We start from the raw sequence: 23,059 nt of genomic DNA, 5'->3' as shown, positions 1-23,059 counted from the left end.
TTATTCCAAAACAAGATGCAGATCCAACCCAAGTCAAAAATTATAGACCGATTTCACTGCTGAATATAGATTACAAAATCTTTGCAGGAGTTCTGGCGAGGAGGATGAAGATTTTGTTATCAGAAACTATCCACAAAGACCAAGCGGGTTTTCTCCCTGGCAGGCAGATGAGAGACAATGTAAGGAACATAATTAATATGTTGGAATATCTGTCTGCCAGGTATGACAAACAAGCTATAATGATGTTTGTGGACGCAGAGAAAGCATTCGATAACGTGGCATGGGACTTTATGTTGAAAAATTTGGAATATATGGAAGTGGGCAAAGATTTTTTTAATGGGATAAAAGCAATTTATAGGGAGCAGAAAGCTAAATTGATCATAAATAATGTAGTAACGGAAGAAATAAAGATACAGAAAGGAACGAGACAGGGTTGCCCACTTTCCCCACTTCTATTTATAACGGTGCTAGAAGTCCTTCTGAATTCAATTAGGCAAAACAAAACAATAAAAGGAGTAACAATCGGTCATAATGAGTACAAAATTAAAGCATTCGCAGACGACTTGGTAATAATGACTGAAGATCCCATAACTACAATTGAAGAAATCTTAAAGGAAATAGATCTGTTCGGAGATGTGGCAGGCTTCAAACTAAATAAGAAGAAAACGAAAATGATAGCCAAAAATATGGATCAGAGGGTAATAGAAACAATTCAACAACAGTCACAGATAGAGGTGGTTAAAAAAGTTAAATATCTTGGAATTTGGGTAACCCCTAAAAATATAGACTTATATAAGAACAATTATGAAACAGTGTGGAAAGAAATCAGAAAGGACCTAGAAGTGTGGGGAAGACTAAAACTGTCATTTTGGGGAAGGATTAACACAATTAAGATGAATGTGCTACCAAGGTTGTTGTTTCTATTCCAGACCATTCCAATAATTAAGGGGAATGGAGTCTTTAAGGAGTGGCAAAGGGTGCTCTCAAGATATATTTGGCAGGGCAAAAAACCGAGAATTCAATTTAAATTGTTAACAGATATAAGAGAAAGAGGAGGTTTTGCCCTGCCAGATTTGAAATTATACTATGAGGCATCATGTCTTTGCTGGCTGAAAGACTGGGTCAAGTTAGTGAACAATGAATTGCTAGATCTGGAGGGTTTTGACAACAGGTTCGGTTGGCACACCTACTTGTGGCACGGAAAAAGGAAAGTACATAAGGGATTCGAAAACCACATCTTTCGAGGCCCACTAATTGAAATATGGGAAAGGTACAAAAACCTGTTGGAGCCTAAAGTTCCACACTGGTTATCACCTCTTGAGGTGTTAAGTGTGAAAAAGATTAATATGAGAAGTAACTGGGCAACATACAGCCAATTATTAATTAAAGAAGGTGGGAAATGGAGGTTGAAACCTTATGGGCAGGTTAAAGAACTAGTATTTGATTGGCTACAGTATTTCCAAATAAATGCAATGTTTAAAAAAGACAACAAAGAAAGAGGATATGTGGATAAAGACTCTAAATTTCAGACGGAAATTATAGACAATGATGTGAAAACTTTATCTAAAATGTATAAGATGCTGTTAGATTGGAATTTAGTAGATGAGGAAGTCAAGTCCGTTATGATTCACTGGGCTAGAGATGTGGGGCATAGTATACAATTTGAAGATTGGGAAAAACTGTGGAAAGATGGATTAAACTTTACAGCATGTACGACAATAAAAGAAAATGTCATGAAGATGTTTTATAGGTGGTATATAACACCTATAAAATTATCGAAAATGTACAAGGTTTGTAATAAGTGCTGGAAATGCAAAGACAAGGAAGGCTCCTTTTACCACATGTGGTGGGAGTGTAGAAAAGTGAAAGAATTCTGGGAAAAAATATATATTGAACTCAAGAAGATCCTAAAATATACGTTTTTAAAGAAACCAGAAATCTTCCTATTGGGGATACTAGGGAACGAGATACAAAAGAAGGATTGTAAATTTGTGTACTACGCGGTTACAGCAGCAAGGGTAACGCTAGCCCAGAAGTGGAAACAGCAGGAAATACCAACGGTGGATGAGTGGAGAGCAAAATTATTAGACTACGCGGAGTTGGATAAATTGACAGGAAAGATTAGATACTTAAGAGACCAAAAGTTCATTAAGGATTGGGGAAAATATGTAGATTACCTGGAATATATAAGTGAGGGACAAACAACGTTAAGGGGATTTAAAGAAGCATTGTGAAAGACGGAGAGTTATTGACTAAAGGGAATAGAAGAGAGAGATATATATATTGTCAATATAAGCTAGGAAATGCGTAATCTTAATTATTACCACGAAAGATTTACGGACAAGCTGAAGGAAGTCTTATAAGAGATGGAAATGTGAAATATCTGATGTGAAACATGTAACGTGTACTATTTTTTTTTCTTTTTTTTATTTTCTTCTTATTTTTTGTTTATCTTTTATTTGTAAATCAATAAAAAATTTAAATGACAGAAGGAGACCGCCATTGCCGTTGGCACCGCCTCCGGAAGTCCCCCTGATTTGCATTCCTTAGACTAATACCCTAGATCTGAGCATAGGTACCCTTACATTTCTGCACTTTTCCAGATTTTGTGATACAGTTCTTAGCTCAAGAAGTGGAGCAGAATGGAGCAGATTATTACATCTGAAGGCAGCCCTGTTTAGGGAAGTTTTTAATATTTTAATGTGTACTGTTTTTAACACTCAATTGGGAGCCGTCCAGAGTGGCTGGGGATACTCATCCAGATGGGCGGGGTATAAATAAAATAATAATAATAATAATAATAATAATAATAATAATAATAATAATAATTAAAAAAATGCATATTTTTGTTAAAATGCATACAATTTTTTTTAAGTACATCAACAACAAAAACACAAACTAATTGCAATAATCTAATAACATTGCAATAAGTTAAAGACAGCACGTGGTTGTACATTGTCGCTGAAGCTATTATTCCAGATCACAAAAAAATTCCCATCTCTCCATAAACCTTTTGGGTTGATTTAAATGTGTTCTTTTATAGTAGGTTAGTTTGATCATGGTCATAATGGGCCAGATCTTTCCAATCCATTCAAACTCAGTAGGAACATGCATTTTGGGAGAAAGTGAATAAAGCACATTTTTTATGTATGGCAATGAATATTTTGTGAAGAAACAGTGAAAATAATTTGAATTTTTGTGCATGTGGGGGGGAATCACAGGTTGATACTTGAAACAGGATGAAATGAACTTACAGGTGCCACATGAAAAATAGACAGATCCATCCATAAATAGATAAAGCCCCCCCTTTCCCAAAAGACCCCAATCTGGAGGAATCTGAGATGATCTCCTACAGCCACTGCTCTAGGTGAAATGGTTTCAAAATGGGGAAAATAAAGGAGTTTGCTGCACTAAATTAAGTAAGATGTGATATCGTTTTTGCTGCCAGAATCCTTTGTAATTAATGTAGGGAGTTTGATACCTCCTGAGTTGATTATTCTATTTTTTTAATGAAGAATCCTGAAGGAAAATGGATTATTGAGGAGATAGGTAATCTCTTCTGAGTATTCTTTTATATGCTTGACAGTTGCCACAACTAGTCATTGAACTGAAGACTTCTAGGTGCTGGAATATGAGACATGTCACTTGGAGCTAAAATGCAGGGCCATATAAAGCTATTTATATTCTGCCAGTCAGGCACAGAGCAGGAAGTTTAACTTCACCCTCTCCTCAGAGATAATTGAGTCCATACTTTTCTAGGCAAAGTTTGCTGAGATGAACAAAATGGATCTTGACAGATAAAGTCCTTCATGTGTGAAGTGGTTTCTCTCTCTCTGGAGTCAAAAGTGATGTGTGCATAGGTTCATAAACCAGAAGGCAAGTGCCTATAGGAGAGGGCATGAAATGGATTTTGCACTTCAGAGGTGTAAGAGAGGAAAGCTGGTAAAAAGGACTGGTCACACATATTTACTTATTATGATCTTTCCTTAAGGAGCTCAACTTCAGAGGAAGTTCATACTTTGGTGATACTTTATTATAGACTTTGTGCTTTGTGTATGTGTGTTTGTGGACTAATTTGGTTTGATTATACACTTGTATCTCCGACCTTCTGATTGGTTTGGTTTGATTATACACTTGTATCTCCAACCTTCTGATTGGAGATGAAGTATTGTTCTGAGAAAAAGAAAAAGAATAAAACATGAAGTATTTTGTCAGAGAGAAAAATAAAATGAAATGAAACCCAAATTAACATATAACAATTGGATATGATGTAATTATCAGATATGATAATACACAGGTATATACAGTCATACCTTATAAGTCTAACGCCTTGCAACTCAAACATTCTGGCTCCCAAATGCCGCAAACCCAAAGTGAGTGTTCCAGTTTGCGAACGTTCTTTGGAAGCCGAATGTCCAGTGGGGCTTCGACGGGTTCTGATTGGCTGCAGGAACTTCCTGCAACCAATTGGAAGCTGCACCCTGGTTTCCAAATGTTTTGGAAGTAGAATGGACTTCCGGAACGGATTCCGTTCAACTTCCAAGGTATGACTGTACAGTGGTACCTCGGGTTAAGAACTTAATTCGTTCTGGAGATCCGTTCTTAACCTGAAACTGTTCTTACCCTGAAGCACCACTTTAGCTGATGGGGCCTCCTGCTGCTGCCGCGCTGCTGGAGCACAATTTCTGTTCTCATCCTGAAGCAAAGTTCTTAACCCGAGGTAGTATTTCTGGGTTAGCGGAGTCTGTAACCTGAAGCGTCTGTAACCCGAGGTACCACTGTATAGATATGTGATGGATAATTATTGAACATGAAATCATATATGAAACAATATAATTGGGGCTTTTTTTTGAGCCGGAACTCAGTTCCATCACTTCTCTGGTGGGGTTGGCTGGGGTTCCACTTGGAACTGCTGTCACACCTCCAGACCCAATTTAAAGTGTTCACATTAGTGTTTAAGGACCTAAGACTGAGTGTTTTGGAAGTGGCCCCAAGAGGGTTAGCTGTTGTAGTTTGCTGTCATTGTTTCACCATGAAGGAAGCATGCCAAGGACCTCTTGAGAGCCAGTGTGGTGTAGTGGTTAAGAGTGGTAGTCTCGTAATCTGGGGAACTGGGTTTGCGTCTCCGCTCCTCCACATGCAGCTGCTGGGTGAACTTGGGCTAGTCACACTTCTTTGAAGTCTCTCAGCCCCACTCACCTCACAGAGTGTTTGTTGTGGGGGAGGAAGGGAAAGGAGAATGTGAGCCGCTTTGAGACTCCTTCGGGTAGTGATAAAGCAGGATATCAAATCCAAACTCCTTCTCCTCCTCCTCCTCCTCCTCCTCCTCCTCCTCCTCCTCCTCCTCCTCCTCCTCCTCTTCTTCTTCTTCTTCTTCTTCTTCTTCTTCTTCTTCTTCTTCTTCTCTGCCTGCCTCTCCAATCTCGTGTTGTTATTGTTGTTTCAGGAACGTCTGGTTCTGTCTGTGTTACCTCGATTTGTAGTCCTGGAAATGATTAATGACATGACCAACGTAGAAGATGAGCACCTTCAACACCAGTTCCACAAGATCTATATTCACCGCTATGAAAATGTCAGGTGAGAGCATGCATTCCCATTTTCTCTCTTTCTCTTAACGATCTGTTCCTCTGCTGAATGTCAGCTGGGGGCTTTTGCGTGGAGTCTTTTGATCACTTCATTCATCACGGGTTTGAAATGTTGGGAGATGTTGCTGTTCTCTCCCCACGCCCTTTTAGCAGACAAACATTTCACAGTAGCATTTTTTCTCCCTTAATTCATCAAAGCTCCTTGGCAACTGCTCTTTCACCGCGGTATTTCTGAGTCGGCTTGCTAGAGTGCATGCAAACAGGGGGTAGGATTTTCCCTCCAACACACACACACACACACACACACACACACACACACACACAATGCTCCAGCTTCTCACCGCAATCCACCGAGGCCACCATCTCAAGCGTACTGACTTTTGAAGTACATCCCATTGGAATTAATGGGACTTCCTTCCATGTAAACATGATTAGGATTAGAGTGTAATCTTTCTGATACAGGCAGCATCTGTCATGCTGCACAGGCAGTTCAAACAACCACCTAGGGTAGCATTATTCATGACGTGGGGGGGAAACCAATCTATTCCTTCCTGGCCAGTGTCCATGTAAGAAAGGCAGCCAACATCCAAAGGGAAAAGAACAATCTTCTTGAATGAGGACCCAAAAATATCATTAGGCAGAGGGAGCCACCTGAACCCAGCAACAGAGGAAGGGGGCCAGGAAGCAGCAGCAGCTGTTCTGTACCTTGAAAGATGGGGAATAAATATGATCCAATTTGCATTTAAAGGCAAACGACTTAATTTGCATTTCCCACAGCAATATGCAAATCAAAATGCAAGAGTCAGGGATCACCATTACCAGGTACTGAAAACCCAACAATGGTCCAAGTGTTCTGGGTGATGTCTCTCAACTAGAGCTTGCCTTGTCTCAACTGCTGATATCGATATCGATATAGATACATTGTCCATCATAGCACAGCATCTTCTTGTTTTCATTCATTAAAAGTGTATGGGCTGGATCATACATACGTTCAGTAGAATGACCTTCAGCTCAAAGTATGAAATGCCTCCATTGACGTTGATGCACTGACATCAATTCATAATCTCCGTTGGGTCATTCACACACTAAAATCACAGCTTGCACTTCCAGCAAATGGAATGATGAATATACATGTGTGAGCCAGACCTTCAGCTTCATTGGAAGATTATTTGAAGGAGAAACACCTATGAGAATAGGAGTCCAACAACATCTGGAGAGCCATAGGTTCCCCATCCCTGTCATGGGGACTTCTGATGGCTGAACTACTGCAATGTGCTCTATGTGGGGCTACCTTTGAAGGTGACCTGGAAACTACAACTAATCCAGAATGCAGCAGCTAGACTGGTGACTGGGACCAGCCACCGAGACCACATAACACCAGTCTTGAAAGACCTACATTGGCTCCCAGTACGTTTCTGAGCACAATTCAAAGTGTTAGTGCTGACCTTTAAAGCCCTAAACGGCCTCGGTCCAGTATATCTGAAGGAGCATCTCCACCCCCATCGTTCTGCCAGGACACTGAGGTCCAGCTCCAAGGGTTCCCTCAATGCAAGAAGCCAAGTTACAGGGAACCAGGCAGAGGGCCTTCTCAGTAGTGGCACCCCGCCCTGTGGAACGCCCTCCCACCAGATGTCAAAGAGAACAACAACTACCAGACTTTTAGAAGACATCTGAAGGCAGCCCTGTTTAGGGAAGCTTTTAATGTTTGATGCATTACTGTATTTTAATATTTTGTTGGAAGCTGCCCAGAATGGCTGGGGAAGCCCAGCCAGATGGGTGGGGTATAAATATATTGTTGTTGTTGTTGTTGTTGTTGTTGTTGTTGTTGTTGTTGTTGTTGTTGTCGTTGTCATTATTAAACATTGTTGAATTTCTATTTATCTATTGGAGGTTCCACCTAAAATGGAAGGTGGACTGTGGCATGTTTTTTCTGCAAAGTATTACTGTCACCGTTGTTACCTATAAGTCAGGAGTCCTGATTTTCTTTCTCTTCTCCATTTGGTGTCCAGCATTCTTTTTGCAGATGTGAAAGGCTTCACCAACCTCTCCACAACACTATCAGCCCAGGAACTAGTCCGAATGCTGAATGAACTCTTTGCCAGATTTGATCGCCTAGCACATGTGAGTCAAGAGGCTTATTTGTTTCATTTAGCACGCAAGAGTCAAGCTGCCTGCTCATTTTTGGTGCTTCAAAAACCCTGTGTGGTGCTGTGAAGGGTGGGAATTTGTTGTGTTAGATCTGATTTGTGACCCACCATGCTGTATGCAGTCTACCTGCCCTGAATTGTGGCTTGGTAGGAGCTTCACAACATCCCTGTCATTGTAGTCCCAGGTAAGCAAAACTTATTATGTCACTGGAGGGCCATGGCTGGTAGATTGTGTTGGGTTTGGTAGTTCACCAGTTTTTCAAGTCTATAAGAGATTCTACATAACTTAACCTTACTTATACTTGTCCTGTTGTTCTTGACATGGCAACATTTTCTTACAAAGACAGGTGTTTGGTTCCCCTACCATTTCACAGACAGATGGATGGCTGCTAACAGATTGACAAGACTGACAATCCTGACAAGACAGAAGTACTGTTTTGGGGGGACAGTGGGTGGGCAGGCATGTGGGACTCCCTGGTCCTGAATGAGGTAACTGTGCCCCTGAATGCCCAGGTGCGCAGCCTGGCAGTCATTTTGGACTCACAGCTGTCCATGGTGGTGCAGGTCAATTCTGTGTCCAGGGCAGCTGTCTACCAGCTCCACCTGGTATGCAGGTTGAGACCCTACCTGTCTGCAAACTGTCTCGCCAGAGTGGTGGATGCTCTAGTTACCTCCCGCTTGGACTACTTCAATGCGCTTTACGTGGGGCTACCTTTGAAGATGACCCGGAAACTGCAGCTAATCCAGAATGTGGCAGCTAGACTGGTGACTGGGAGTGGCCACCGAGACCATATAACACTGGTCCTGAAAATTGGCTCCCAGTACTTTTCTGAGCACAATTAAAAGTGTTGGTGCTAAACTTTAAAGCCTTAAACAGCCTTGGCCCAGTATACCTGATGGAGCGTCTCCACCCCCATCGTTCAGAGCCACAATACCAGAGCCCATAACAAAATAAGGTTCCCAGGATTCTTTGGCAGAAGCTGTGATTGTCAAAGTGATACATCTGCACTTTAAATGTATGTTATTAGTGTTGCTAGAGCATGGGATTGTTCCCATGAGTAGCACAGTTAATTCTGTCTCTTTCTTCCTGCATAGATCAGTGCAGAGTTTACATATAAGCTAAACAAGCTATAGCTTAGGGCCCGACTCTCTTGGGGGCCCCAAAAAAATCTAAAGGGAAAAAACTGGATGTACTTTGATAAAAGACATGTTTTGTTATGTGCAAATGGCTTTAGATACCTATTAGGTCCATAAACTATGATACAGCATATATTCAACACAAAAAACAGCGACAATTTTTTGTTGACAGAGGACAGCTGGACATATAAAGGGCCCCATTACCTTCAGTAGCTTAGGGCCTCATCAAACCTAAATCCGGCCCTGGCATAGATCTAGTGATAACATTCAGACACATACACATACACGACCGTTCAGGGCAGTTATCTGCATTTGTTAAAACACGCTCTTTCCTGTGGAAGTGGGAAAGCGTGGATATTCACAGGAAACACACACACACACACACCCCTTCAACTTCTCCCTTGGGTGCCATCTGTATTCAGATGTATATCTATCTGTAATGTGTGATTGTGAAACTGTCTTCCCCCAACCACTCATGCCTGATATACTTCCGTGGTCCTTAGCAACAGGCATGGCTGGAGAGGGAGGAAAACAAATTGGTAGGATGCGGAGCCAAAGGAGGGAGCTCCTCAAATGTCAGAAGCTTTGCTAATGTTTTTTGTTCTGCCTGATCATAAATCTGGGGAGGTGAGGAAGAGAAGGGAACATCGGTGCTTACTGTCATAAGTTCCTTCTCTGTAGGGAGAATTGGGATCCATGAAGTACCTGTAAGGTTGTCTCCATCCATCTCACCACTGACAGGTGCTCTAGCCCCCAATTCCTGCCCACTGGGAATCTTATTCAGCCTCCCAAGTTCTGTCCTGGGCTTAGGAGACATCAGCAGGCATTGCCCACGCATGTTCAAGCTTACTGCTTCAGGACCATTAATTAAAATGAAATAGAAATAGAAATGGGTAGTAAAACTGAGATTCTAGAAATGCTGGAATCCCACGTTACTGTCCACTTATGCTTGTGTGTCTTGGTTGCACAGAAACGTGGAATATACTATCACCAGCTCGGGTCTTAGCAGTCTCGAGAAGAGCATAAGCTAAGGTCCCTCTCCCTAGTTCCTGCTGGGATTTTGCATTCTCCATCTGTTTCCAAAACCTGTTTTCCAAACTGAGATGAATAGCAAGCTCCAAACTTCTGCTAGGCACACAGCATATCGGTCTTATTTGAAGAGTGGGTGGAATTGATAGCACAGCATGGGTCTTAGAAAACACAATCCATCATTTCCCTGCCCTGGGAAGTGGGGGGGGGGGGAGAGAAACCTTAATGAAGTTTCTGTTTGGTGCCTTTTGGTGGATGGATATTTGAGCAGCTCATTTCTTTAGCTCTTTCTCGTGCCAATTTTTTCGTGCTTTGAGTCACCATGGTGTGTTGTTTTTGTAAGGTAACTTATGCATAAATCTTTCTCAAAAGCTTCAGTCAAATGTCATTCTGCGCAGAGTAGTCATAGCTCAGTGACAGAATTCTGCTTTGCACTCAGAAGGCCTTGAGTGTATATGAATCTGCTTCAGACCATCTACCCTACCTATGTCTACCCTAGCTTTCCCTCTTGGACTACTGCAATGCACTCTATGTGGGGCTACCTTTGAAGGTGACCCGGAAACTACAACTAATCCAGAATGCAGCAGCTAGACTGGTGACTGGGGGCGGCCGCCGAGACCACATAACACCAGTCTTGAAAGACCTACATTGGCTCCCAGTACGTTTCCGAGCACAATTCAAAGTGTTGGTGTTGACCTTTAAAGCCCTAAACGGCCTCAGCCCAGTATATCTGAAGGAGCGCCTCCAAACCCATCATTCTGCCCAGACACTGAGGTCCAATGCTGAGGGCCTTCTGGTGGTTCCCTCGCTGTGAGAAGCCAAGTTACAAGGAACCAGGCAGAGGGCCTTCTCAGTAGTGGCGCCCGCCCTGTGGAACGATAAACAACTACCTGACGTTCAGAAGACATCTTAAGGCAGCCCTGTTCAGTGAAGTTTTTAATGTGTGACATTTTAGTGTATTTTTGGTCTCTGTGGAAGCTGCCCAGAGTGGCTGGGGAAACCCAGCCAGATGGGTGGGGTACAAATTAATAATAATAATAATAATAATAATAATAATAATAATAATAATAATTCCCCCAGCCATTGGTCCCCAGATATTATTGGACTACAACTCCCATCAGCCTTGGCTATGGATGGCTTTGGATGGTGGGATTTGTAGCCCAACATCATCGGGGGTCCCCTAGTTTGGGGAAGACTGGTCTACTCTAAGAGTAGTTCTCCAGTACCTCAGGTGGAAGTCAGTGCCCTCTCCTTTAGTTGGAGATGCCAGGGATGGAACCTAAGATTTTTCTGCAAGCAAAGGACAGAGTTATGGCATCTAAATCTTTAATTTTCAGGTTCTCCAGTTTAAAAAACTTCAGGCAAGGCTGGTACTACTGTCTGCCTGAGAGGGCTGCTTAAGGACCGGCAGTGTAAAGCAAATCCATACAATACTATGATGTCTTTTAACCAAACAGCTGCTGAGTGGGGAATGGGGATATATCCAGAGGATATATCAAGAAATTCTGCCTAACCTTTAGCTGAGTTGAGCCAAGAAGCCTCTCTAAGCTTGGCCAGACAAACTAAAGGATTTCATACCACACATACTATCGGGAGTCTCATCTGATCATTGTTTGTGGTCTAAAGCTCTCCTCCCTGCTTGCCTCCCAGAACCAGAAGAGGCGTGAAAAGAGCAGAGGAGAAGTTGGCTTCATGCAGGTGTAGTCTCCGATTCTTTGGGGAAAGCCCTGGGGAGGAGGGAACTTAGAAGGCTTTGGGGAGGCAAGGACTTTCAGTCTTGGCAACCGATCCATGGGGCAAGACCTACCAAGTATGAGCCACTGCACTCATTAGGCCTGACACTCTGCCAAGTCTGTGCACACCGTGTTCTTGCTAATAAAGAGTTTATTCCACCTTGAATTGTGTGATTTATTGCCGGCTCGCTCTTGTCACCTGAGCAGCTTCTTCCTCCACTTCCAACACGTCCTGTACCCCTTTCCCTGCCTCTGACTGCTCAGGCTCTTCCCCATCCACCAGCCCAGGCTCCTGCCTCGTGGGCTGCACAGAATCCCATAAATAGCTGTCCCCCATCTCCTGGGTCAGCCTCCAGCCTCGCTGCCACACACTCATCAGAGCCCTGATAGTCAATGACAGTGGCTTGATCTCCCTCTAACGTGTGGCTACGGGTGAATCTTAATACAGGTGAATCTTAATACAAGCTCTCTTGATCCACGGGAAAGCAGACGGCATAGAGCAGGGGTCAGCAAGGTTTATCTTGTCTGGGGCAGATTGGTTCCGTGGAGATCCCTCCGTGGGCTGGATCACACAAGATTTCTGGTGCCGTGGAAGCGAGTCCCTGCACCGCGCTGCACTGGTTTAGCGCAGCACATGAGCAGGCAACTAGGTTCAGGGGCAGCTTGGGGGCCAGTCAAATGACCTCCGCAAGCTGCTTCTGGCCCATGGGCCTTAGGTTGCTGACCCCTGGCATAGAGCTTGCGGCGCTGTGAGAGTACCAGGCTCTCAAAGCTCTTAGGCAGGGGTCAGCCAACTTTTTCAGCAGGGGGCTGGTCCACTGTCCCTCAGACCTTGTGGGGGGCTGGACTATATTTTGGAAAAAAAATAATGAATGAATTCCTATGCCCCACAAATAACCCAGAGATGCATTTTAAATAAAAGCACACATTCTACTCATGTAAAAACACGCTGATTCCCTGACCATCTGTGGACCGGATTTAGAAGGCGCTTGGGCCGGATCCGGCCCTCGGGCCTTAGTTTGCCTACCTATGCTCTTAGGCAATCTGGCTACTTGGGGCTTTTCACTGCAGAGCAAGGCTATATCAAAGGATAGGTATTTCTTTGGAATGTTCATCCTGGCAAAAATATCTCAACAGTTGCATACAACCAATCCTTTGCTTGCAGTACTTTTTTTTTGTGACGTCCTAGTTAGAAATGTTTATCTCCTGGCAACCTTCTGCATTGCTCTTATTCTTTCTGGCAATTTTCTTAAGCAGATGGTTTGGCATGCAGCATTTAATGAGGCATCAAGATCCAAGCCGTTGTGGCTTCCTCTAGTTTTTCAGAATATTCCCAAGAGCTCCTTGTGGAACCAAGACCTGAAAATGAAGGGCCTGCCTCTTTCTTTCTTTCTTTCTTTCTTTCTTTCTTTCTTTCTTTCTTTCTTTCTTAAATCCAGTGCATCTTCCTCGTCTCCCTGCCCCATTTCAACCACCCATCCAGACAAACAGGCAGAAATCCACCCCTGATGGTTCTGTCTGCCACAGAGGTAAAGAATCCTTTTGGCTCCACCGGCCAAATACCTATGAGGATCAGCATGCCAAATATGGCAGGTGGGCTGGGTTATACACCTGTCAATCACTTGACGTCACAATGATGTCAGGTGCAGGGTGCTTTGAAGTCCTAGGAACTGCAGTATGAACTATGGGAATTGCCATTCTGTGAGGAGAATAGAGGACTCCTAACAATTCTCAGCACGCTTGAGAGTTGTTAAAAGTCCCATATTCCCCTCACAAAACTGCAATTCCCAGAGTTCCATGGGAAGAGGGATTGACTGTTAAACCACTCGGGGAACTGCAGCTCTGTGAGGAGAATTGTGGTCTCTTAACAACTCACAGTACTGCAGTTCCCTTCTGGCATTGCACCCAGGATTTGTTGGGCGAAGCCATGACTGTTTGAAGCAGTATGGAATCATAGAATTGTAGAGTTGGAAGGGACCTTGGGGGTCTTGTAGTCCAATGTTTCCGAGCGCAATTCAAAGTGTTGGTGGTGACTTTTAAAGCCCTAAACGGCCTCGGTCCTGTATACCTACAGGAGCGTCTCCACCCCCATCGTTCAGCCCAGACACTGAGGTCCAGCACCAAGGGCCTTCTGGCGGTTCTCTCATTGCGAGAAGTGAGGTTCTAGGGAACCAGACAGAGGGCCTTCTCGGTAGTGGCGCCCGCCCTGTGGAACGCCCTCCCTTCAGATGTGAAGGAAATCAGCAGCTATCTTATCTTTAAGAGACATCTGAAGGCAGCCCTGTTTAGGGAAGTTTTTCATATTTAATGCTGTATTGTTTTTAACACCTGACTGGGAGCCGCCCAGAGTGGCTGGGGAAACTCAGCCAGATGGTCGGGGTATAAATAATAAATTATTATTATTATTATTATTATTATTATTATTATTATTATTATTATTGCCCCCTGCAGTGCAGGAATATGCAGCTGTCCCATACAGGGATCAAACCTGCATCCTTGGCATTATCAGCACCACGCTCTAGCCAACTGCGCCATCAAGGCTGATAAATAGTGCTTTAAATGTATATAGAGCACAGATGAGGCCTAGGTGAACAGGGAACTGGGAGCCAGAATTCAGGTCAGAACCGAAGAACAAGTCTCTAGCAGCAACAGAAAGCAAGTCAGAAGTTGGGGCTGCAGATTAACAAAAAGGCTAGGTTTGGGAGGGAGGAGGAAATAAGCAAAGACAAGTTCAAGTTCTCAGTTTGTGCTACCTCAACAGTCAATGCATGATGCAGGAGACAGGAAAGGGAAGCTATCTCAGCCTTCCTCCTTTTTTTCCAAAATCTTAGGACATGAGCATATAGGGCACAGATGCAGAGCCTGTGTCCTTCCAGATGTTGTGTTTCAGCTCCCCCATGATCACTGGCCATGTTGGTTCAATAACATATGGAGGTCTTTCTGCACCCTCTTCCCCAGATCTAGGGGATGTGGTCTACCTCTGAATATATAGAGAAGGAATAACTGGCATGTGGCACTCCAGATGTTTTGGACTCTGATGCAAGTCAGCCTCATTTGGCATGGCCAATGCTCAGAGATGTTGGGGACTTTAAGCCACAACATCTGGGGGGCAGACCTGCCAGAGGGCACCAGAGGAGAGTGATATCGCCATAGCTGCTACCCACTGCTTAGGCTTCCAGTATCTCTCTGAATGAAGTTCCAGCCTTTGTCCTGAATGCCAAGGCATGACCCCATTAACATATATCCCTCCTCTGACCGTAAAAAGGTAAAGGGACCCCTGACCATTAGGTCCAGTCGTGGCCGACTCTGTGGTTGCGGCGCTCATCTCGCTTTATTGGCCAAGGGAGCCAAAGTACACCTTCCAGGTCATGTGGCCAGCATGACTAAGCCACTTTTGGCGAACCAGAGCAGCTCACGGAAAACCATTTACCTTCCTGCCGGAGCGGTACCTATTTATCTACTTGCACTTTGACATGCTTTCAAACTGCTAGGTTGGCAGGAGCAGGGACTGAGCAACAGGAGCTCACCCTGTCGCAGGGATTCGAACTGCCGACCTTCTGATCGGCAAGTCCTAGGCTCTGTGGTTTAACCCACAGCGCCACCCACGTCTCTCCTCTGACTGTAGTCTCCAGTAAATGGAAACGTCTTGCCTTGTCTTCTGATTTAAGTAATTTGGCAAGCACAGCCAAGCTTGCCTGCGGTGCTCAGATCTTTGTAGTATTTCTTTGATGTGTTTTCTTTCTTTCCAGGAAATCACTGACCCTTTCAGGATGCAATATATACGGTATATAAAACGAATGTTTGTCACAAATCAGAACAAAATCAAGATATTGCTTGTCCTTTACACACACAAACATCTCTTTCCGAAAGAGCTTTCAGATTTTGCTTTCCATATTTTCCACCCTGCTCATTTTTATATCCATCCTGCTCCATCACACCCAATCTCATTGCTTCTAATCATTCTCCTTTTGGTTACAGGAACATCACTGCCTTAGAATTAAGATCCTAGGGGACTGCTACTACTGCGTATCCGGGCTCCCGGAACCTCGCCAAGACCATGCTCATTGTTGCGTTGAAATGGGACTCAGCATGATCAAAACAATCAGGTAATTTGTTTTCCTCCTTCTCTCATTTCTTCTGCCGCCATCACACTGTGCCTCAGTCTGTGATGTGCTGGCTCCCTGTTGCAAGACAGCAGAATAGCCTCAAAGTCTCTCATGCTGCTTTGCTGTGTTCTTTTGGGTACCAGTGAGCTGAGATTCCCTCCCCATTTTCAATGGACTATTCATCACACAGAGAGAGAGAGAGAGGACAAATTTGGCTTGATGGGGGGGGAGAGCAGAAGTTCCTGAAATTGCTTCTTCCCCATTCCTGCTCCTGCTGCACCGGGGAAGAGACAGTGCAGCGCTCGTGGATTGTTTTTCTCCAAGCAAACAACATGCAGAAGGCAGTCTCTCGTTTGTTTCCTCCTGGTATGAGAGAGAAGCAAAGCACTCATGATATCAACAGTGTGCATCAAGACACGGGTCATTCACTTTGAAGTGTGAACCAGGGCAGTGATGTTTCCTACATGAGGCAAACCTCCAAGTGTCCCTATTTTCCAGGGATGTCCCTGATTTGGAGAAGCTGTCCCAGTTTCTGATGTGATCCCGGAATGTCTCACTTTTCCTTAAAAGTAAAGGGACCCCCTGACTGTTAGGTCCAGTCATGGATGACTCTGGGGTTGCGGTGCTCATCTCGCTTTACTGGCTGAGGGAGCCGGCGTACAGCTTTCGGGTCATGTGGCCAGCATGACTAAGCCACTTCTGGTGAACCAGAGCAGCACACGGAAATGCTATTTACCTTCCCGCCGGAGTGGTACCTATTTATCTGTTGAGGGATCTTAGCCAGAACCTGTTGAATATAGCAGAGCATACGCAGACTGTCCAGAATCAGTTAGCTGCAGGCAGGATGAAGCAGGAACAAGACGCTGCTACTAGTAACTTGGTTACTTATAGATTTATTATTTACAGCAGAATCACAAGTTACTATATACAGGATACAGACATGGCTCTTAACTCTCTCACAGAACAAACTCCAATGACCTCTCAAACCACACACTGACCAACCAACCAACCAACCAACCAGGAAGGTCATGAGTCATCATGCCTATGTGGAGACCTCGACCAATAGCAGAGTTGTATCCAAGGTTCCATATATCTAGGTAGAATAACTCCCTCTGCTCAGTCTTCTTGGCCTTCGGCCAACTCCTTAATTGCTTCTGTGGGAAGCTGCATCAGATAGCGTGTAGGCAAAATCCCAACATTATCTACTTGCACTTAGATGTGCTTTCGAACTGCTAGGTTGGCAGGAGCAGGGACCGAGCAATGGGAGCTCAGGGATTCAAACCACCGACCTTCTGATCGGCAAGCCCTAGGCTCGGTTGTTTATACCACAGCGCCACCCACACTGTCCCTATTTCCATCAGAGAAATTTTGCAGGGTATGGAGTTATCCAACCCCAGAGCCTTCTGAAGGCAGTCATGTATAAAGAAGTTTCATGTTTTATTAGGTTTTTTCTATATGTTGGAAGCTGCCCAGAGTGGCTGGGGCAACCTAGTAAGATGGGTGGGGTATAAATAGTAAAATCATCATTGGGGAATGGGACATCCCTGTTTTAATTGGAGAAATGTTGGAGGTTATAGGTGAGGGACTCAGCAGGTATCACTTAAGCATGGCAGGTTCAGATGCAAAGAGTTGATCCTCCAGGTATTTGTACCCTAAGAAATTTGAGACTCATTAGTAAGGTCACGGGAGACAAGTGGAGCTGTTCATTCTATGTCTGCTCTTCTCCCTGGTAGGCAGGGATTTCCCCCATGGAAAGCAATGTGATTTCCATAGCTGTGGTTCAACGCTAACAAGGCATTGCTTTGACACTTGATGTTGTTGTTTAGTCGCTTAGTCGTGTCCAACTCTTCATGACCCCTTGGACCAGAGCACGCCAGGCACTCCTATCTTCCACTGCCTCCCACAGTTTGGTCAAACTCATGTTTGTAGCTTCAAGAACACTGTCCAACCATCTCGTCCTCCGTTGTCCCCTTCTCCTTGTGCCCTCAATCTTTCCCAACATCAGGGTCTTTTCCAGGGAGTCTTCTCTTCTCATGAGGTGGCCAAAGTATTGGAGACACTTGATGAACTTACCCAAATAACAGAAAGCTGGAGGATGCTTTGAGACTGATTGCCACAACTTCATAGTTGGAGAAAGGCTCTTTCCACATGCTCTTCTTCACTGCTACTTAACACATTTCAGGGCTAGGCCTTGATCTACAAAACAGCTTTCTGGAGCTCACTTCATATTCTCACAACCACATTTTTATCTTCCTGCCTCTATTATTTATGATTAGAAGTTTGCAAAAAAATAATAATAATTCCACCAAGTAATGTTATGAAAATGTTTTTTTAAAAAAGTAGAAACCTTTGTACAAAGCTATTAATTGCTTGAAACAGGAGGTAAGTTGAGGGAACTTCTTAATTAAACCAATTGTGGGTGCTATAATAAATATCCCTGCTCTGGTTTCTATGGGGAAAAGTTCAGCAAGCTTAATGGAGCTTGTAGCTTCTTCCGTCCAAATATCCTCCATCAGTCTTTTTTCTTTTCTTTTCTGCTCCTGTTTAATAGCAGTAATGTGTGTACCACCAGACCGTGCAATGCAATTAAGTGTTCCTGTGATAATCCACGTTGCAGAGTTATTTTACTGCTGCTTATATTTTCCGCTAATAGTGTTAGGTGTTAATTGTATGAACCTAGCAAAAAAAGGTGTGTAATTTAAAGTCCCCTTTACTGCCATCAGATATACACTTTAGTTTTAATTCTGCCCCATACTACAACACACACACACACACTGCAGTCAGTTCCATGACCAGCACAGGCACAGTCATTTAGGATATCAAGGATTCTTTTCCTCATTGTTACGACTGAAACACAGATGCAAGGGCAGTTGAAGTCACCCATACCACGCTTGGTAATTCCTCAAGGGAATTAATTCCAGGACTGAGGAGCAATCATCACCCTTGGAATACTGGCTTAGCACATAAATGGCCTTCAGAGAGCATCCCATCTCGTGATGCAACATGACTCTTCGATCTTTCAGATAAATTTTAAGTTAAGTTTCTTTTTCAGGTATGTTAGGTCAAGAACGAAGCACGATGTCGACATGCGAATTGGAATACACTCTGGATCCGTGCTGTGTGGTGTGTTGGGTCTACGAAAGTGGCAGTTTGATGTCTGGTCCTGGGATGTTGATATTGCAAACAAACTCGAGTCAGGTGGAATCCCTGGGTAAGTGTCTGCTTGCATTAGTCTACAATCTGGGGCTGGAGCAATTTGTTTTGAGTCATGTATCCTTGAAGCATCATGGCATAAATGCCGCCATTTTGAATTCTGCTCAGTCATATCCACATGGAATCAAGATGGCTGCCTCCGTTACATCCATTGGAGAGAGGCAAAATGGTTTTCGGCTTGTTTGTCTGCTGACTGCCTGAACTGGTGCTTTATGCCACCACTGTCACTGAGGGCCAGCAACGTGGGCAGGCTGATGTCTCCAAAGGCAGTGCCTAAGATAGCCTGACAGCCCAACATGTATAGCTTTAAAAGTGGAAAAGACATAGAACACAGTCATGGTGGTTAGTAGCCATTAAAAGCCTTGTCCACCTAGAATTTATCTAACCCTCTTTTAAAGCCATCCAAGTTGTTGGCCATCACTGCCTGCCTTGGGAGCATGTTCCTGACCATTTGACATGCCGGCTGGGACTGAATGGAGCCCAACAACTTTTCGAGGGCTCCACACTGGCTCCACCTGCTATATTTCCTTAGATAAACTTGCTTGCTGCTGCTGCTGCTTCTTCTTTCTTCTTCTTCTTCTTCTTCTTCTTCTTCTTCTTCTTCTTCTTCTTCTTCTTTGGTATATAATTTTTTATTAGTTTTTTTAACATACCATTTTCAACAGTAATTAAACATACTTTTACATCTTATTCAAATTTTTGACTTCCATTAATCCTGTCTGAAAATTTTCCAGTCTAATCTCTCAGTATGCATTTCTTATCTTCCCTATTACATTTCAAACTCATAACCAATATCTCTATCTTTTTCTACTTTGTAACACTTTGTATATTTCTCCTTACAAAACTTCTTGTAGTCCTACTAGCATAATTTGTTGATTACAGTTGCTCTTCAAATAATTCATATACTTCTTCCAATCTTCTGTAAATTTCTGGTCCCGCAGGTTTCAAATCCTTCCTGTCATTTTGCCCAATTCTGCATAGTCCATAAATTTCGTCTGTCATTCTTCTTTCGTCGGAATTTCTTCTTGTTTCCATTTCTGGGCTAACAACACTCTTGCCGCAGTTGTTGCATATAAAAACAATTTAACATCTTGCCTATTAATGTCCTGACCTATAATACCAAGTAAAAATGGTTCTGGTTTTTTAAAAAATGTCTATTTCAAATGTATGCTTGCTTCTTTTATCATCTGCCAACATAATGACATGGCGCTTTGCAAAACATGCCCTGCAGGCGATCTTCACACTAATATGAGGTTGTGGGTTGCTAACATGTATTTCTGATAACCTTTGCATCGCTGCATCTAAGGTGAGATGTGCACAGTTTCTTTCCACCCATCTGCCCAGTTGTTTCTTCATCCAAAGTGGCTGCACTAACTGCTGGGTACAAATGTTGTTTCTACCTGACATGGCCTATTTTTCAACACATTCCGAGAAGCACAGCTTGTTCCTTTGACAGGATAAGGCAATTGCCGTTTCTCAACAGTGACGTTGACAGTTTGCAAGAGGGAGGGAAACCTACCAGTCAAGTCCTCGTCCTCCCAGCCCATATATCAGCTACTTATTGGCTGATTTTGACTGGTATGTTTCCTCTACTTGCATGAGACACAGATGCTCTAGAAACACTGGGAGCGCATTCTTTGCTCCTGGAAAGTCATGGCTTCTGGTCCCACCTGTATTTAGGAACAAAATCAGAGGCAGAGCCCACTCAACCTGCACATCGGCTGCCCACAACCATTATTGCCCTCCCCTTCTCCTGTTCCCCACACTCACACAACAGGTTGGTGCCCTAAGGCAAATGGGGCACTTCCCTACTAACCTCATCTGCACTCAACGACCCTGACTTGCCTATCTTCTGACATACAATCAGTCCAGGAGGCAGCTGTGACTATCAGTTTCCTTCTCCATAATCTCATTATTGCTGAAGTTGGCATGTTAGAATTCCTGCTCCATGATTGCAGTCATGGGATTTTTGTCTATCACATGACGGTATATGTTTTGACCCCACCAAGTGGGAAGTGATGGAGACAGGATGTTTGTGTTACTGTGTTCCGTGAAGTGGGACTATTGTCCTTTGCTCTTTTTCTCTTTGCTGTCTGATGCTAGAGAGAGAGGGAGCCATGTTGCAGTGCTCTGTGTGTGTTTATATGTAAATAAAGTAGATTAGCCAAAATGCTAAGTTGCTGAGGTCTGTCACGTGCATGGTGCGCAAACTCTGCGGATCCATAAGTGTGCCGGTGTCGGTTGGCATCGGTCGCTGTGATGTTCAGCCTGAAGAAAGCTTATGAAGCTCCTGAACGATTGACCAGGAGGGAGGGAACATACCAGTCGGGCATGGGTCTCTGCCAGGGTCCTACTTGAGTGTAGGCTAAACTCCTGACAAGAGGATGGAGACAAACCTAGTATTAGTTGACTCTGCCTATCATTGGTTCCGGTTCTGCCTACCTTTGGGGTACCTACCTGTTCAAACGGGCACCACTGTCAAGGCCTATGCAGAGGCGGCAGCTGCTGTGTCTCAACACCCACCACTTTCCCTCTGCTGGGAGGAGTTGCTAGGACTCCAAAACCAAGCTTCACCACCTCAGAGGGAGAAGGGTGCTCTCCATCTCTTCAGTATTGCTTTCCTTCCAAGGAGAAGCTTCCAACATCTCCTCTCCATGGTGGGAACAAGGCCACAGCCTTACTTTTTCCAACCTGTGATTACTCTGATCAAATCCAGAACACACACTTGTTGTTGTTGTTGTCATCGTTTAGTCGTGTCCGACTCTTCATGACCCCATGGACCAGAGCACACAAGGCACTCCTGTCTTCCACTGCCTCCCGCAGTTTGGTCAAACTCGTACTGGTAGCTTCGAGAACACTGTCCAACCATCTCATCCTCTGTTGTCCCCTTCTTCTTGTGCCCTCAATCTTTCCCATCAGGGTCTTTTCCAGGGAGTCTTCTCTTCTCATGAGGTAGCCAAAGTATTGGAGCCTAAGCTTCAGGATCTGTCCTTCCAGTGAGCACTCAGGGCTGATTTTCTTCAGAATGGATAGGTTTGATCTTCTTGCAGTCCATGGGACTCTCAAGAGTCTCCTCCAGCACCATAATTCAAAAGCATCGATTCTTCGGTGATTAGCCTTCTTGATGGTCGCGCTCTCACTTCCATACATCACTACGGGGAAAACCATAGCTTTAACTATACGGACCTTTGTTGGCAAGGTGATGTCTCTGCTTTTTAAGATGCTGAGAGCACACACATACCCATCTTTAAAGCAAACAGAAACAAGGTCTGGAGATCTGATCACGGGACTTCTATATCAGATATAGTTTGGCCCTTATAGCCCATCTGCAGCATACATAGGTTTCAGCAGATTGTTTCCTCCCCTGCCATTGCCCGCTGAAACTTAGGTATATCCAAACACGGCAGCTCAACTGGGTCATGGATTGACTGTACATTTGCATTTTAATGGAAGTCAATATCTTTCTTTCACTGCCTCCATCCAATCAAATGGATGGAACCAATTAACGTTGCTGTTTGATTTTTTTTCATTAACATGCAAACCTAAGTGAGGTCTACAGTGTTAAAACAAAACTTTGATTTTATTGAAATGGACTCTGGTTTCAACTTCATTTGAATCCCTCTAGAAAATTAAAGTAGGTGTAAAAGATTCTGGGTGAAAGCAAAAGACAAACATCTCAGCAACTCCCTGGGCCTTTCTCCTCCATCACTGAAAATCAGATGTGGTAAGAAGGATCATTATTAGAAGTTAAATTGAGTTCTGCTGGATCAGGCCAAAGGCCCATCTAATCTGAAACAATGGCCAATGGGAATGCCTATGGGAAACCTTCAAGCAGGATTTCAGTGCAACCGAACTCTCCCTACTTTCTTATTTCCAGCAAATGGTATTCAGAGGCGTACCGAACACAGCTGCCTCATTCTCACTTCTGTATCCTGGAAGGTGGACTCTTACCTTGTCAGATTTCCAGAAGGATCAGAGTTCATCTCTGGCTTCTGCTGGGTCCCCAGAAAATGGAAGATCAGTTACCTCTTGTTCCTGTGGGAGTAAATAGGGCCAGTGAGGGACAAAGTGACTCCATTGAGAGCCAGTGTGGTGTAGTGGTTAAAAGC

The 23,059-nt window shown here is 43.9% G+C and overlaps 1 protein-coding gene across 2 annotated transcripts in view; it reads left to right on the top strand.

Annotated features, from left to right (window-relative positions):
- Positions 1-23,059, top strand: part of ADCY8 (adenylate cyclase 8) — a 135,806-nt gene that overhangs the window by 50,683 nt on the left and 62,064 nt on the right. For both annotated transcript variants that reach the window (XM_083621868.1, XM_083621867.1), the window contains exons 3-6: positions 5,447-5,577; positions 7,595-7,706; positions 15,610-15,737; positions 18,790-18,948. In XM_083621868.1, coding sequence (XP_083477994.1) covers positions 5,447-5,577; positions 7,595-7,706; positions 15,610-15,737; positions 18,790-18,948 — 530 coding nt within the window. The remainder of the gene's footprint in view (positions 1-5,446; positions 5,578-7,594; positions 7,707-15,609; positions 15,738-18,789; positions 18,949-23,059) is intronic.

Source organism: Podarcis filfolensis (assembly GCF_964270895.1).
Source record: "Podarcis filfolensis genome assembly, chromosome: 7".
Lineage (NCBI taxonomy): Eukaryota > Metazoa > Chordata > Lepidosauria > Squamata > Lacertidae > Podarcis > Podarcis filfolensis.
The sequence above is the reverse complement of the archived record's forward strand: the minus strand, read 5'-3'. Positions and strand labels throughout refer to the sequence as shown.